The 17,328-nt window shown below is 39.3% G+C and overlaps 2 protein-coding genes across 13 annotated transcripts; one reads left to right on the top strand and one right to left on the bottom strand.

Annotated features, from left to right (window-relative positions):
- Window positions 1-4,110: 4,110 nt before the first annotated feature.
- On the top strand, window positions 4,111-16,374 carry HYLS1 (HYLS1 centriolar and ciliogenesis associated). Of its 10 annotated transcripts, none has more exons than XM_037000883.2 (4): window positions 4,156-4,239; window positions 7,722-7,771; window positions 12,964-13,061; window positions 15,057-16,374. In XM_037000883.2, the coding sequence occupies exons 3-4, from the start codon at window positions 13,048-13,050 to the stop codon at window positions 15,973-15,975; spliced, it is 933 nt and encodes a 310-aa protein (XP_036856778.2). In that variant the 5' UTR covers window positions 4,156-4,239; window positions 7,722-7,771; window positions 12,964-13,047; the 3' UTR covers window positions 15,976-16,374. The 10 variants fall into 10 exon arrangements, with proteins under 10 accessions (XP_036856782.2, XP_017518707.2, XP_036856778.2 ...); XM_017663194.3 differs by lacking the exon at window positions 4,156-4,239 and adding an exon at window positions 4,268-4,388; XM_037000885.2 differs by lacking the exon at window positions 4,156-4,239 and adding an exon at window positions 4,374-4,510 and having other exon boundaries at window positions 15,060-16,374.
- PUS3 (pseudouridine synthase 3) lies at window positions 9,534-16,945 on the bottom strand. Of its 3 annotated transcripts, none has more exons than XM_037000882.2 (6): window positions 16,838-16,945; window positions 12,042-12,460; window positions 11,362-11,924; window positions 10,312-10,502; window positions 10,014-10,168; window positions 9,534-9,642 (listed from the first exon to the last, which is right to left on the bottom strand). In XM_037000882.2, the coding sequence occupies exons 2-6, from the start codon at window positions 12,414-12,416 to the stop codon at window positions 9,553-9,555; spliced, it is 1,374 nt and encodes a 457-aa protein (XP_036856777.2). In that variant the 5' UTR covers window positions 12,417-12,460; window positions 16,838-16,945; the 3' UTR covers window positions 9,534-9,552. The 3 variants fall into 3 exon arrangements, with proteins under 3 accessions (XP_036856777.2, XP_036856776.1, XP_017518653.1); XM_037000881.2 differs by having other exon boundaries at window positions 9,809-10,168; window positions 16,838-16,944; XM_017663164.3 differs by having other exon boundaries at window positions 9,534-10,168; window positions 16,838-16,944.
- Between the last annotated feature and the right edge of the window lie 383 nt (window positions 16,946-17,328).

The raw sequence follows: 17,328 nt of genomic DNA, 5'->3' as shown, positions 1-17,328 counted from the left end.
TCCCCTTGTTGTGCCTGGCAAGATGCTCCTGTGCTATGATCTGGACAGCCAGTGATTAAAATCTGGGCATTGATCTCCAACTCCATGCAATCCAAGTCTTTCTCCTGTGTTTGTTCTTCAGTGGACACATTTCTTCCAACCATTGCACATGCACTTCAGGTATTTATCTCAGAGAAATGAAGATTTATGTTCACACAAAAATCTGTGCACAAATGTATATAGCAGCTTTGTCCATAATAGCTAAAAATTGGAAACAACTCAGATGTCCCTCAATGGATAAATGTTTAGACAAAATGTGGTCCATCTATACCATGAAATATTATTCAGTAGTAAGAAAAGAACAGCAACCTGGATGAATCTCTAGATAATCTGCTGAATGAAAAAAGCCAACCCCAGAGGATTCCATTCACACAATCGGTTTCTATTTATATAATTTAAAAGGATTATTTATATTGCTTATATAAAAGGATTCAATTTATATAATTACATATCGTATAATTATTCCATTTATATAATACTGTCAAAGTGACAAAATTACAGAAATGGAGAACGCATTAGTGGTTGCCAAAGGCTGAGCAGGGGTGAGAGTGGAAGCACATTGGGGCGGCTGTAAAAGGGCAACATGAGGGATCCTTGCAGTGACAGAAATGACCTGTATCTTCACAGAGTCAGTGTTAATATGCTGATCATGGTAGTGTACTACAGTTTTGCAGAGTGTTACCTTTGTGGAAAACTAGGTAAAGCGTATATGGGATCTCTCTGTATTATTTCTTACAACTTCATGGGAATCTACAATTATATCAAAATAAAAAGACTCATTTTTCTAAATGGACAAAATATGTGAACAGACTACATGCTGCCTCCCTGAACAGATATTTCATCTAAATATGGCAGTAAGCCCATGAAAAGATGTCCAACTCAGAGAAAAGCTAAGCTGAGGCATAGAAATGAAGATAAAATGAGAAAGACTTGATAAAATCCTAACCACTCCTGGCTCCGGCTGGATGAGGGGCCAGCAAGAGCCCTCGGACTTACCTCGGACAGGTCGATGATGATTTCCCCATGTAGCTTAAGGTAGTTTGAATCGGGTTTTGTCATATATAAAAAGTAAAACTAATTCTAACATAAATCCTCCCTTTCACTTCATTTACACCACTTTTCCCTTATCTCACCCCAAGGTCAGCTGCTGTACTACAAAGTATTTTACAAGTATTCTGAGGAATCTTGGGGGTATAAACGGAATCAGAGATGAGGTCCTTAGAAAGAATTGGCCTAACCTAAGTAGAACATGTTATTTATACAAATTTATACAAATTTTGCAGTATTCTATTTGAGAAAATTTAGGTACATCAACATATAAAACTGAGCATGAGGGTTTGAGGGGTGGAAAGGTTTTCTCCTTGCCTGTCAATAGCCCAGTAAATGAAAGACTGTCACAACTCAGCCAATGAAAAGCTACCACCCTTTAAACTCTACTTGACTCCAGGAACAGCCCCTCACAACACCCTTTCCTCTGAGAGAGTTTTCTTCTCCTTCGTCCGGACTTGCCTATGGATTTGCCATACCTTGCATGTCACGAATTCCAATTCTCTATCCCCAAATAAGCCCATTTTGCTGGCAAAATAATGGACAGTTTTATTTTTAAGGTTAACAGTGCACAATATTGCTGAATAAATCATCAAATACCAACAAAAAAAGGAGAAAGGATGAGGATGGAACAACAAAACAACTGGAGTTGACTTTTAAGAACACCACTAGGGACCCTTGAGAGTACAGTTCATGTACTCAGGAGGGACTTGAACTACTGAGCAATGAGAATAGGGAAGAGCTTGGACAAGAAGGCCAACTTGGGGGCGCTGGGGGGTGGGCAGCAGTGCCAAGGGAAAGCTGTTTGTTTTGCTTTTCTAAAAAACACTTGCCATTGTTGTTGTTCTCCAGTATCGGGAAGGCAGAAAGAGGGAAAAATTGAACACATAGCAATAGGAGTCAGATAAGAGGACGACAGTTGAAGGGGTTTCAAAATGTCAGCAAAGGGGTGAGGTAAGCAAAGATTCCATAAAGAAGGGAGTAACGACATAAGTAAGCAGTTGCAAGTAATGGTCACATGCACAGATACACATGCTGATGGGTCAATAAACCAGCCGGCCCTGATTAGGGAAAGCGTCTGGAGGAGAGCGACGTCACAACCAGAAGGTAAGGGAGCCATGATAAATTACATCACTGAGATGTAGTAGCAAAATCCAGATGATGGGAAACTCCACAGCACCAACAACTTGGTTCCTTCAAAGGATAAACTGCAAGGGGAAAATTGGAGGAGGAATTTAGAGAATAAAAAAGCTTAAAAGATAGATCAATCTATCACAGTGTGTGGACTGGACTGGATCCTCATTGAAACAAGCAAAGGACAAATGTTATGAGACAAGTAGAAAATTGAACACTGGATATTTGACGATATTAATGAAATACATTAAATATTTACATGTGACGCTAGTATTGTGGTTATGCTTTTTAAAAATCCGTTGTTTTAGAAATCATACTGAAATATTTATAGATTTCAGTTGCCTGATATTTGCCTCAAGACAGTAGAAGAGAAGGTATGTGGTTAATGATACTGAAGCCCCAGATTGGTCATGAGATCATTGGCGCTGATCATTGAGTTCATGAGGCTTCATAGGCTTGATTACATACTTTTTATTTGTTTGAAATTCTCCTTAATTTTTGAAAAGATGCAATTTGGTGTGCAAGAATAGGATTTTCTTCCATATATGGTATTATAGGTGGTCTTTTACAGTTTCTTGACCTAGGTTCAATGGATTTCACGGAACTATGGGGATCATTAAATCAAATCTAGGCAAAGTTGGAGGACGAAGTGATCCACCAAAAGACAAGGACTGAGTAGAACACTTGATACTGCTTGAAATACGACAGGAGACAGATCATTCAAGTTGTTACCCATTAAAGATCAAATTTTAACATAAAGGATAATGAGAAACTAAAGGGGGCAGGCGCGGGGGAATGGCAGGTATGAGGATCAAACCTGAATGTGGGATATTTATTTGTTGATGAAAAAGAAAAAGTGTGTACGCTGCAAGGAGTGTTAAGATACTGGAGATCTACGGATAGGGTCATTCAAATCTTTACAACCTAATTCTGCAATCTTCTCGTTTATTCCTTTTTCGCGCTTCCCCCCATCCCCGTCTCCGCAAAATCCAAAGTGCCTTAGAGGCAGTGCAAAGACCCTGAGACAAAGAGAGAAGAGTAAGAGGTAATATGAACTGTTTGGAGAAAAAGGATTTAAGAGTGTACATTAAATTTGTCTACCAGCACCGGCCTGTGTGAAGTGGGATATGGAACGCGAGAGACGTGGAGGACAGGGTACTTGGTTAGATTGCCGGGCAGTGACTAGGACATTGAGTTGTGGGAGCTCCACCCTTTTTATTTTCTAGGTTTCATCCTCAGCAATTCCCAAAGCACTAAACTGTTTTTCCCAGGTACTTATACCATAAAAGAAAAAAAAATTTTTTTAAGAGACTGAAGGGAGTAGACGGGTACATTCCGGGGGGGAGGGTCAAGGGTCAAGTGAGAGAGTTTTGCAAGCCATGGAAAGGACTCCCCGCGCGTCCGGGTCCTTATACAGAAGCCGAGAACATCAGATCCAGGGCTGCCAGGGGTGAAGAGGCGGGATGGAGGGAGCTGGCTTCAGCCTTGCTTTGAGAGCCCTCCGTTTTCGACGCCAGCGACTCCTTCCCAAGGGGGGAAAAACAGAGCCTGATTTCACTGAGATGGACGGAACGTTAAGACCGCCTCTCCAAAAACCTAAACTATCCGGCCGCTAACCGTGGCTTGAGAGTCGTCTCCTCCCCTACGGGGTCGCCTGTAGGCGACGCAACGGCACGGGATTACGCGCCGGAGCGCGGCGGGATTCTGACATCTCCAAATCGACGCCCCAAAACCCGGGCTTCCTCCCGCCTGGGGGGGGAGGGTCTAGAGAAAATGTGCACCAATCAGAACGTAGGTGCCGAATACGTCCATTCTCAGGACAATAGGAGGGCGTTGGGGCGGGCCCGAGAGCGCCGATTCGCTCCTGTGGTTTAAACCTCTGCGGCCGGCCGAATAACGGCCGCCTGGGCGCTGGGCTGGTCGTGCGCGTGCGCGAGCGGCGGGACGCTAGCCGACGCGGCGGAGCTGCCGCTAACCTGACTGTGGAGCTCCGTACGGCGGGCGGACTCGGCGGGGCGGGTAAGCGGCACAGGCCAGGAGAGCGGGTGCACGGGCCCCGAGGGCAGCCGGCCCGCTGCTTCGGGGAGGTCGAGTTCTCAGTGGCACGGAATCGGGGTTTCCCTCCCCTGGAGCGCCGTCCCAGGCCTGGACCGTCTTGTTGAACCCAGGTGTGCTGCTTCCTAAGGCGCGTGTGAGCGGTGTTTGCGGTGCCCGAGCCGCTCGAGGTCACCGTGTGCGCCGACTGCCCGTGGGAGCCCCCCTCCGGCGGCGCCCGCCGCATGCCTGCCAGGTGAACCGGGCCGCGGGGCCGGGGGTGGCGGGGCCGGTGCCTGCGAGGGAGCCGATAACCACGCCCGGGCCAGATGGTGCGGACTCCGGTCCTTGTTGGAAAGGGAGGAAAGTCTTCTCATGCTCTCGTTAAACCTTTTGTGAATTTACGGGTGTCACCGCGCAAACAGTCCTTTCCCTGATGGGTTAAGGTAGCGTGCCGAATTGAACCCTGTAATCCTACTTCAGAATGCAAATAAACCATTTTTTTCTGATTTTAAAACTATATAATCTCGTTCTTAGAAATAAATCCAAGCACTGGGTACGTATAAAGAAAAAAGGAATACTCGAAATTCCATCAGCCACAGGTAACCATGCAGAAAAAAAAACCACATTTGGGTTTACTAAAAGTACATTCTTACGAAACTGAATAAATGTTTATATAATTGTGTATTTTGAATATAATCTTTTGATTGTAGATACGCATCATTTTTAATGAACCCATGGTGTTTCTTGCTGTGGCCATACTGTACCAAATATTTAACCAATCCATTAATGATGGACATTTGTTTTTCCTATTTTTTCATCATCATGAAATAGCATGGTAATTGTTAGTTGTACATTCATATATTTGCATACTTGCCCAGCTTATCTCCTTATAATAATTGATGGAGTGGATTGTGGCTTAGAAGTTACGGTACAGTTTAAATTTGGATTCACAATGCCAAACTGCCCGCTAGAAAAACTGATCTCCCCACACAGAAGTAAAGGTGCTTATTTCTATACACTAACCAGCACTGGGTATTGAAATCTTGACAATCTGAGAGGGGATTTTAGTGTTTTTATTGCATCATAAATGAGATGAAGCATCTTTTTCTGTTATTAGTCATTAATTTTTGGTAAATCATCTGTCTTATCTCTCTTCTGGTGCATGTATCTTTTAATAGCTTTCTAAGAGGAATTTGAATTAGTGATTTCGAACCTGTTGCAAATATTTCCCTGTTTGTCGTCTTTTTGGATTTCAGTTGTCTTTCTTAGGGTATTGTGGTTAAGCTGTATTCTTAACTCCCCAGAGATAGAGGAATTTGTTGTAACTCTGATAGCTTCCTTGTAATGGTTAGACTGTCTGACCCAACCCCTCTATCCCAGTTTAAAATCATCCCTACCACCCTCGAAATCCTTTCACTTACAGCTACTTAAACATGGACCAACCACTCAATCCCTTAAAATTTTTGAAGAGAAGGTGCTATTGGATGTTTTGATCAGTATCATCAATACTTAGCTACAAAATATAAATTTGCTCTAGCTTCTGTGAAAGTTTCCCCCTAAGTAAAAGAAAAGACTATCAGGTGTTTATATTAAATAGAGAGAAAGAACTGAGTTACCTGTGGACCTTACTAAAGTTTATTTTTTATTATTTGCAAACACCTGTTTTCATATGTTTAAGAAAAAAACCTGGAGTGTGCTGTAATATAAATGCAAGAATATAACATGTTAGTCACTGTGTAGTGTAGTACATGTGCCATAAGAAAATCTCTTTGGTTTTTAGAGTTGGAAATTCCTCTAGCGCAGAGTCCTATTCCATTTCCATCTCTGTAGTTTTTTTTTCCATCTCTGTAGTTTTATACAGCACAAACATTGAAATGAATGGTGTGATCCTTCTCACAATGCACCATTTTACTTATATGTATTTATTTTTATATAATGTATAATATGTATTACACTTGTAACATGCCATATATATAAAATCTCACTTAAACTTCACAGCCTATTGAAATAATTCTTCCATTTTGCCAATGAAGAAAGTAAAATCTAAGCCCTACTTAAAACATTTAGTCCCTACCAGAAACAAAAGCAAAAATAAACAAGCAGGACTACATAAAACTAAAATGCTTTTGTACAACAAAGGAAACTGTCACTAAAACAAAAAGGTGACCTATGGCTTGGGAGAATATATTTGCAGATAATACATCCAATAAAGGGCTAACATTTCAAATTATGTAAAGAACTCCTAAGGCAACACCAGAAAAACAAATAACCCAATTAAAAAATGGGCAGAGGACCTGAATAGACATTTTCCAAAGACATACAGATGGCCAACAGGCACATGAAAAGATGCTCCACTCTGCTAATCATCAGGGAATGCAAATCAAAAACCACAGTGAGATACCACCTCACACCAGTTAGAATGGCCAGTATCCAAAAAGACAAGAAATAACAAGTGTTGGCGAGGATGTGGAGAAAAGGGAGCCTCCTACACTGTTGGTGGGAATGTAAACTGGTATAGCCACTGTGGGAAGCAGTGTGGAGGTGCCTCAAAAACTGAAAATAGCAGTACCATATGACCCAGTAATTCCACTTTTAGGAATTTACCCAAAGAAAGCAAAATCTCTGATTTGAAAAGACATATGCACCCCTATGTTTACTACATTATTTACAATAACCAAGATATGGAAATAAAGTGTCCATCATTAGAATAAAGAGGTGGTACATACATGCAATGGAATATTCAGTCATAAAAAAAATCTTGCCATTTGTGACAACATGGGTGGACCTATAAAGTATTGTGCCAAGAGAAAAAAGCCAGGCAGAGAAAGACAAATACCATATGATTTTACTTATATGTGGAATCTAAAAATAAAACAAAATGAACAAAACAGCAGTAGATTTCATAGACACTGAGAAGTGACTGGTGGTTGCCATGGGGGGGGGGTGTTGGAGTAGGTGGGTGTAAGGGGTGAAGGGGATAAAGAGGCACAAAATCTCAATTATAATATGGTCATGGGGACGAAAGTACAGCACAGAGAATCAATAGTTCTATAACATTTTTCTCTGGCAACAGATAGTAAGTAACTACAATAAAAAACACATGAAACATTTAGTCCCTACCATGGGTCAGAGACTGAAATTTATAGAAACATTACCTCAGATAACTAATTTTGCACAGTTAACATTTTGAGACTTCTCATTTGCTTCATCTGTGATGATTCTCTTGAATTTTTTGTGATAACTACCAAAATAATGTTACTAAACCCTTACTGTTCTAGACTTGATAGTATAATCTAGTTAATCTTGAAAGGATTTTACTTAAAATGTAAGATCCTAATCTCTACATCCTTTGCTTCTATAGAATCTCCCAAGCATATCTTTTTAGTTAGTGCTTTTTGTTGAAAGTTTCATTTCTTAAGAGTTGATTTTTAAAAATTAGTGATTTCTTAAATTTTCTTTTCTAGGTTTTTCTTTAACTCAAAAACTAATGCCAGTGAAGGTTCATTGAAACAAGGTAGGAAGTTGAAAAAACTAAAGTGCTTTGGTTTGTCCTTACATGGATGTCCTATGCTCACTTAGTGATAACATTAAACATAAAAGGATCTTTATATCAGAATTAAAAGAGAAAGCAATTACATTTTTAGAAGCATCAGATGAAATGTTGGCAGATCAGGTCCCAAAAACTAATGACATGATTCAAAATCCAGAAGACGGGGATTGTACAATTGGTTAGAATAAATCTTATTTTGTAACACTATTTCCCCATCTCAAAAATAGTAGTCTTTCCTGGTTCCTACTCTGCTAGAATGTAAAAGCTACTATGTGCCTTCTTACTCTTCAATAATACAAGGTCACTGCACTTTTCTGACGCTGTATTAGTTAACTTACTAAACCTGGAATCCTCAATGAAGTCTTTATTTCTGTAGTCCACCCACAGCTAAGCTTCTGTGGCACTTACGCAGCATCAGTTGACTATTTTTGTTAATAGTGTTTCTAGTTGTCCCATGCTAGTTGTATTTTAACTAGCAGCTTGAGGATATAAACCATGCTTGCATACCTAGGGTTTTGAACATAGGTAGAAATAAGCTAATCATTTGTTGGTTGCTAAATAAAACTCTGGATCTCATAATTATAACATAAATGCAGATGAGTAATTCACTATGCAATGATGAAAATTGTTACTGAGGTACCAGGTCCGAGTTCATTTACTTTGATGTTTATTGTTTTAATTGCTATAATGTGTTATGTAAGAGAACTTTGAACTCTTGAATCAATGTTGGTGTTGATAAGTAATATTTGGAGGGTCACTTGTAAACTTTTGAGAACAAGCAAAGCCTCCCTTCATTTTCCTGTCATCTCAGGGTTGCTTAAATCTGAAACCTAGAAGTTATCCTGAAAACCTTCCTACTTTTGACCTCACATTCGCTCAACCTAAGTCCTGTTGCTTCTCCTTTCATAATCTCAAATGCATCTACTTCTCTCCATTCCCCTTACTACAAATCTAGTCTGGGCCATTATCATCTTTTTCCTTGCTGAGTCTAACAGCCTCCTAATTGGTTCCACTGTCTTGCCCTTTTCCAGTCCACAGTGTACCCAGAGCAATACTTTTACTACACAGTCTGGCTTTTTTCCAGTGGCCTCTCAATATAAAATTTAAAGCTTTTTTAGGAAGGCTTACAAGATTCTACAAACATGATCCTTGCTTATCTTTCTCAACTATGCTCCTGTCACTCTCAAGCCATACCACTGTATTTACAGTTGTCCTGAATGCAAATGCTGTCATCTTCAACCCTTTAGACAAACTGCATGTTCTGCCTTACATGCACCTAACACTGCTTTTTTAGGCCCACTTTAACTGGGCTCCCACTTGTTCTGCAATATTTAGCTTGGATATCTCCCCGCTTTATAAGCGCTTTCCTTAAACCACTAGACTAAGGGTTAATAAACCACATAGCCTGTTTTAAATATGGCCCTTGAGCCAAGAATGTTTTCTACATATGTAAAAGGTTGTAAAAAGGAGAATATTCAACAGAGACCATTTGTGGCTCACACAGCACTAGATGATAAGCTTTGTAAGAGATGCTATGCCTTATTCAGTTAGTCACTTCCAGGCAGTATCATACCTGGTAACTAAATCAATTTATCAGATGTTTAACTGACTAAATTTTTTATTTTTAATTTCTGTCTTAGAAAATAAGACACCTGGGCAAAGCTCTTTATGAGAATTCAGATAAGTAGTAAGGTCTCACTTTTAAAAAGGACAGCACAACAAATCAGACACTTGCAGGATCAGGCTTAAATGAATTTGAACACAACACAGGCTTTGGGTGTACATAAATACTTCTCCGTTTCACAATTGCTTTTTGCCTCTTCCATCTCTTCATCCTTTTGGACAGAAATGAGAGAATGTTTGAATGTCTTGTTTAAGCAAGAACTTCCTTAATAAGGCCTAATGGTCTTTTATGTTTTGGGGTTTTCTTTTTAAGAGCTGATCGTTTGAATTTCTAGGACTTCTTGTGGTGAATTTTTTTTGTATTTACTTTCTGCCCACCTGTCACTAGCTCGTTGTTGCCTCCTAGATTCTTGTGAGTTTTCTGGGGCTAAATGATGCTTTTAAACTCCGTATCAACACAGACTCTTTTTGTTGGTTTCTCCAGAATAGTATTTTCTTCCTCTAGCGTGTTATTACAGTCCCTTTTGGCTTTTGTTTCTTCCTTATAGAATAAATGTGGGTGCTCGATGCGTCCCCTACGTACAAAATGCTGGATCCGGGATTCTAATCCTTGGCATTTAGGACGATCCATTAGGGGCTTATATGTGCGCATTTTCACTCCTTCTACAAAGGCACTGGTCTGCTTTATGATAGAGGGCTTAACATTTCTCCATTCTATCATTCCATCCATCTTTGGTCCTATAATATATACAACCAAGCATTACATGGATATTTTATCACAACAGAATCAACTCCAAACCTTATATAAATCTACCTCCCCCATAATGCCGTATAACTTTGGTTCTGGTAAATAATGTAATCCTTGGATTTCCCTGTCATACCTGTCCCACAGGGTACTGCAACAGAGTCCAGTCCTTGCAGCATGCTATACAACATGTGAGTTTTAACAGCATGATTAGCCCATAGTTGTTGTAGGTGGGTAACGTTGAACTCCTGAACCTCCCGGTCATAGATCCACTTGATATTTTCAAACTTACAGTCATACAAAACTAGAGGAAATTCTACAGCCATACTATACAGAAGGAGAGAAAGAAGAAACAGCATAAGAATACAAAGCAACCATCCAACATTTTTTTAAAAACAGGGTTAGTCAGGTTAAAAGGAGGGGAAAAATCTTTATAACGATACTGAATACCTAATAGGAAGAAAATATAAGACTATCCCTAATCTTGAACAACTTTATAACTAAAAAAAGAACAAGGCAATAAACCATGGATCTACTGGTTAGTTTTGATCTATATCAGGATAAATTTTAATGGTAACAAGTCACCTAGAAATGAGTTGACTTGGCTCTACCATAATGCTATGAAATTAAAAGCAGCTGATGGTGTTTTTCCAAACTAGTCTATTTGTATTCATATGGAGGAAAAACTAGATTTCACTGCTTAGGAATGAATTACTGGTCTACTTGACCGCAGCTGCTCTCAGAAGAAAAGTCTGGCTGTCCTTCCTGCCTTTCCTACCATTTTAGAAACCCAGGAACAATTCAAAAGTACGATACAGCATGACTACTCCATGATACAAAGCAAACAATACTTAATATGAATAGTTGAATGCTCACTTTTTAACTTTACTAGACCCTCACAATACATCTTAACGTAAGTTCAGGAAAAAAAATGTAGAAATGAATATTCTTTTAAGGCACCTGGTCTCAACATCTATTTTCTTTCTAGTGGGATAGAACAATGAGAAATTAAAAGGCACTACTCCCTCTTTACTTGTTCATAATACTCTACAAGTTAGATTACAAGTTTCATTAAGACAGAACTAGTGACTTATTTAGACAATTGTGGGGAGAGGAAGATATGTGAGAATATATTTTAAACATTCTAAGGCAGTAGCTGTTTTGCTTTTTTGGACTTTTAGCTTACCTGTATTGAGGTTTCTGGGGATTTTTCTCTATGTTCAGCAGCTCATCAATAATCTCTGGCTTCTCCATTCCTTGGCCAATCAGAAAAAGGATAGCCATCATACAGCGGACTTGATGATAAAGGAATGCCTGGCCAGTCACTTCAAACTGACATAACTGGAAAGGCTCTTGCCATCTCTCCTCAGCCAGACTTTGGCCCACAAGTTGTACTTGAGCAGACAGAATAGTCCTCTGAAAATTTACCACTCCGTTGGCTACATCCATTTTACATAAGTTTCTAAAATCATGTGTGCCAACGTACTTCTGAGCTGCGCAGTTCATGGTTACAAGGTCTAAATCAGCATGAGGGAAGAAGTAGCGGTAAGTCCTCTCGAGACAGCTGAACCGAGCACTGAAACTGGGTTCTGCTGGGGCCCAGGCCAGTACACGGATGTCTGGAGGGAGCACCCGGTTAAGAATGTGGGTATAACGGATCTCCTTAGCAGCATCATTGACTTCTTTTAAAATGAAATTTTCTGAATCCCTGGCCTTTGGAAAGTGAGAACGAAGGTCAAGAGAAATCACCTATGGAATCAGAGAATGATACTGTGTTTTAGAGACAGAAATAACCTTAATCCTCAGGATGTACACCTAGAATATATCGGTACTGCTGGCTCTGAGAAACAGGACAGTGGCCCTTACCTGCCCAAATGCACTGACTCCTTTGTCTGTCCGCCCACATCGGTGATAGTTGGACATCTGTCTGCTTTCTACTAGTCGAGTCTTGGTTAAAGCCTCAAACAGCTTTTCTTCAATTGTATTGTTTGTGTTTTCCTGACTGGCAAAGCCCTGGTATCCCCAGCCCAGATAGGCAATCTTTAAGGCTACATGTCTCTGACCATGAGCACTGAAATCAAATGCACGCTTAGCTTTTCCAGCTGCTGAGGAAGTTTCTCTAATGTTTGAGTCTTTGTTGTTGACCTGTTCTTTTTTAAGTCTTTGTACCTCCTGCTCCAATTCTTGTACTCTTTTTAGGAGATTTTCTGTCTGGATTCTCTCCGTGTCATTTTCAGCCATTATAAGACAACCCCAGGAATAGATTCAGACAGGTCCCACCCTACCTGCAAAGAACAAAAGGATAAAACAGTTTCAGTGCTGATTCCTTTAGTAATGTCGGTGTCATCCCATTATGTTTTTAGACCTTTATGTCTTATGATATTAGACCTTTGCTTCTGCCCGAGGATACAAGCATTAGTTTAATTATGGGTTGGTCATTCACAGATACTACTCTTTTCCATCCTGTCTGGCCAGTTGAGAGGGGGAAAAGGAAAGTAGCACCAAAAAATATTTAGCTAGCATTGTTAAGGTTTAAGTCAGAATTTAGGGAAAATGTCTAGAGACTTCATTTTTCTAGTCTCCATGGTTGAGATGATTGAAGACTGATGTTACTGGTATTTTTTCCCCTAAAACATTTCCTTTTGATGTCTCATATTTGTCCATACTAATCGTAAGATGTTTATATGGAATACATATGTCTACTCTGAGTTTCTATTGCTTTCCAATATTTCAGATAGAATTAGTGGCTTCTGTGTACTGTTAACTAATAACCAATTCTATCTTAAAGGTGGTTCATAGAAGCTAGCTTGACTGAAGAAATTTGCTAATTATTGTACTTCATATTGGAAGTAGAAGTCTTTAAGCAGTTTTGATGGCAGAAAGAAGGTAATTAAGCATCACTATCCTTAAAATCAAATTTAGTGCATGTTCTGATAAAAGATTTCTGTATCTCTAGCAATTAGAAGAGTCAGTCTGGGTAATGTAATTTATATATCATTATTGAAATTTGCAGCATATTTAGATCATCTGAAAACTTTACTACATCTTTAAAATTGGGACAATACTAGGCAACCAGTCAATGACTGATGGTTACTCTAGTTATAGAAGATCATCACATCAGTTTGGAGGCTATTACCTTAAGTCTAGGTAGCCCATTTAGTTTTTTGCCCTTTGAGTTTTCATATTTATGATACATTAAAAGTTTAAATGTAAAAAATGAAACTAAAAAAGTACCAGAACAAAACTTGGAATAACTTTCTTAAAATCTTGGGGTAGGAAAGTAATTTCTAAATAGGACACTGTAGAAACCTGAAACTCTAGAAAACCAAAAAATATGACTACCTAAAAATCTTTTACCGGCAAAAAAGAAAGTCAGAAGGTAAACAACAAACTGGGAAGAAAAAAATTAATGATAGCAAAGAGCTAACTTCCCTAGTATACAGGTATTTCATTAATACATAAATCAGTTTAAAATAAAGTTCAATAAGAAAAAGTCCAAATGGGGAAAAAGCTTACAAATATATGAAAGGATGCTCAATTTTTCTCAATTTAAATAAATGCCAGTTTATGAGAACTATTTTTTAACAAACTGACTGTAGAGACAAGTTTGATAGTATAAGAAGAGGGAATGGAGAGACAAGCCCTGTAAGACAGTATTGGTACAACTTCTATAGAGGCTGTTTGAGAACAGTTATCAAAATTGAGCACACATATAACCTGTTGATCAACCTACTCCTTTTCTAGAAATTTAGCATACACATATGCTTGCACAAGTATGTAAAAACTTATACAAGATACTCATTTTAACCTTTGTTTAAAACAACAAAAAACTATAAGCCTAAGTTAAATCAGTCAGGGACTGACTAAATAAGTTATGGTACATCTGTACACTGGAATTCTGTGCAGCTTTAAACAAAATGGAGTAGGTCTACATGTGCTGAGATAGCTGGATTACCAGGAGTACTTTTAAGGTTCAGAAACTCATAAAATATGTTCTTTGATATATTAAAAAATGTGCATCTGAATATGAGAAATGATAAGAAATCAGCTTTGACAGTGAAACTTGGTGGGGGGAGGTAACCTCCAATACAGAGACATAGGAAACAGGAGAGGAGCCACATATACTAGATCTAGTCAGGAAACCAGCATTAGGTATTATTTGGCTGGTTGATTTGGACACTAAGTTATCTCAGTGACAGGGTACTGGGATGAACTGATTGAGCCTGGCAGCTGCATTAAAATTACCTAAGTGTATACATGCGTATTACTGCTTTTGTGATGTGTTTTTGGATTTAATCACTCTCATGGTTAAAAGCAAGGACTCTGAAGCCAGGCTGCCTGAGTTACAATTCTAGCTCCATACTTACTAGCTGTGTAACTGGGCTGGTTATTCTCTATGCCTCATGTTACCCATCTGTGAAAAGGAGTAAGAGTACCTATTTCACAGTTGTGAGGATTACAAGAATAAAGGTCAAGCACACAGAACAATGCCAGATACATAAAGTGCCTTTCTAAGTATACATTTCTAAGTACATTAAGTCCCATATCATAGAGTCTCAAGCATTTTTTCTGCCAGAATTCACCTGTCCTGTTCGAGCTACTAAAGGTGGCAAGAACTACCAGGGAGTAGCAAGTGGGAGTGAATAAGAAGAGAGTGGAAATGAAAGCAGGTAATAGATATTCTAGAGCTGAGTTAATCCCTTCATATGGTTCCCATACTACCCTGTATTAATCTGTATTTTATTATATAACTGTTGTATTTATGATTACCTTAGCCATTCTTTCTCCATTTGACTGCTATAAAATAATAAGCAAGAAGGAAATGAGTAATTTATGAACTGGGAATTTATTACCGGAAGTGATCAGTGTTTTCTCTTGCAGAAGGTCCTACAGTGTAATGGAGGAACCCATGGGACCTGATGGACAAAAATGGGCTGCTATGGATCCAGAAGAACGAATGTTAGTGGCTGCTGCAGCCTTTACCCATATCTGTGCAGGGCAGGGTGAGGGAGCTGTCAGGAGAGAAGCCCAGTCTATCCAGTATGATCCCTACAGTAAGGCTTCAGTAACCCCAGGAAAGCAACCTGCTCTTCCCGTGCAACTACAGTACCCCCAGGTAGAAAATAATGACATTTCAGAAACAGTCTCAGAGGCCTCCCAAAAACTCCGGAAACCAGTGATGAAGAGAAAGGTGCTGCGTAGGAAGCCGGGTGGGGAAGTATTAGTGACAGATGAGTCAATTATCAGTGAATCAGAGTCTGGTACAGAGAGTGATACAGATCTCTGGGATTTAAGACAAAAGCTGATAAATCTGCAGTTCCAGGAAGACAGGGAGTCCCCTGAGGATACTTCACAGAAATATAATCTTGCACATGAATACCAAGGAATTTCTCAAGATCAGCTCATTTGCTATCTACGAAGAGAAGGCATGGGCCCTCCAGCTTATGAACAAGACCTGATTGTTGCCAGCCGACCCAAGTCCTTCATTCTCCCAAGGCTGGACCAGTTAAGTCGAAACCGGGGCAAGGTAGACCGGGTAGCCCGATATTTTGAGTACAAACGAGACTGGGACTCAATGCGGTTACCTGGTGAAGATCACAGGAAGGAATTACGATGGGGTATCCGAGAGCAGATGCTTTGTCGAACAGAGCCCCAAACCAAGCCTCAGCACATATACGTTCCAAACAATTACCTAGTACCGACTGAGAAGAAAAGATCTGCTCTTCGCTGGGGTGTTCGTTGTGACCTTGCAAATGGTGTCATGCCCAGGAAGCTCCCTTTCTCTCTCTCTCCTTCTTAAGTCTTTTTTTAAACCTGTCTCCTTTCACAGGATTGTTTGGGATAAACTGGTTCTTTATATGTCTCCATTTATTTAAATAGAAACAACTAATTTGAAAGTCCATAAAACATAGAGTAGGGACTTCACCCATCATTGGTCTTCCACAGGTATATATCATACTGGTATCAGACACCACTTAAGTTCTAAATTACCACTCTCAGATCCAGCAATTGCAAGAGAAATCAAGCCAGAGAAAGAAAGACCTGGTCTTTATGTTTTGTCAGGCTACAAAGCAGTCATTTAGCACTATTCCTGTTCTATAACCTTTTTACCTTTGGCCAATGTTACTGTTTTTATTAGTGTGTTTTTAAAGTTGCTGGGTGTTAAGCTTATCCATTAAAGAATTTTGGAAATTTTGAACTTGACTTTATTTAATACTTCCCAAAGTAAGATGATCTCCAAGGAGGGTTTTGATTCTCCTTTCCATTGTACTCCCCATCATACTCTCACCACCTAAATAATGAGCCAAAGGGAAGAAACAAAAACTTGCCCTTTATATACAAGCCTAAAGAAAGGAAACGAGGTATCAGCAAAGATCTATTACTAAAGAAATACAGTAAGCCCACATAACCATATTAAATGCTTTTTAATAGATGCTCAGTAACAGCATTATATGACATAACGGATTCTAACCCAAGTTTTGTTTCAGAATTATTTCAGTAATACATTGCCCGCTAGTTAATTCCAGGATACCATACTTTTTTATGATTTGCCACTGAGCTTTTCTTAGAAATGATGCCAATCACTGCATCTGAAACTAGATGCAGACAAATACCAAAATCTGGCCTATCTGGGCATGGACCAAAATACTAATTCTGCTTACCTTACACTATGTTTGTCTTTAATGTCTCTAATCCAGTGAGGAACAACTAATTTATGAAGGTTGTTGGTGTGACCATTTGAAGCTGAAGCTGGAAGAATGACAGGAAATATAGTTTGCTTGTTCAAGGAAAAACAGCTGTGTAACCAAAATGAATGGCCTTGACAATTACAATCGGCTGAAGTACATTTTCTCCATAACACTTAAGCTACATAATCCATTCATTCACCCAGTTCCACTGTGAGGCATTTATCAGGGAAAGAGAAATCAGTGACTCAAAGATATGTAGGATATATTCACGGCAAATAAGAAAGACCTGCAAACTATCCTGCAATGAAAGTGATTAAATAAATATTAAAATATCAGTCATTAGGAATCATGGGAGCTAATGGAAAAATGGCACCTTAAGTGAAACAGGTCATAAACTGTACAATATGATCACAGTCATACAAACAAAGTACAAGGAAAGATCAACACCTCACTAGGAGTTTTTA

Source organism: Manis javanica, chromosome 6, assembly GCF_040802235.1.
Source record: "Manis javanica isolate MJ-LG chromosome 6, MJ_LKY, whole genome shotgun sequence".
In the NCBI taxonomy this organism is placed as follows: domain Eukaryota; kingdom Metazoa; phylum Chordata; class Mammalia; order Pholidota; family Manidae; genus Manis; species Manis javanica.
The sequence above is the reverse complement of the archived record's forward strand: the minus strand, read 5'-3'. Positions and strand labels throughout refer to the sequence as shown.

Bases quoted from the DNA above. Each gene is read 5' to 3' on its own strand.
- PUS3 (XM_017663164.3), bottom strand. From the start codon at position 12,416: ATGGCTGAAAATGACACGGAGAGAATCCAGACAGAAAATCTCCTAAAA. The intron at 11,925-12,041 runs GTAAGGGCCACT...CTGATTCCATAG, and splicing joins GAGTCAGTGCATTTGGGCAG to GTGATTTCTCTTGACCTTCG. The intron at 10,169-10,311 runs GTATGACAGGGA...TATATATTATAG, and splicing joins TGCAGTACCCTGTGGGACAG to GACCAAAGATGGATGGAATG.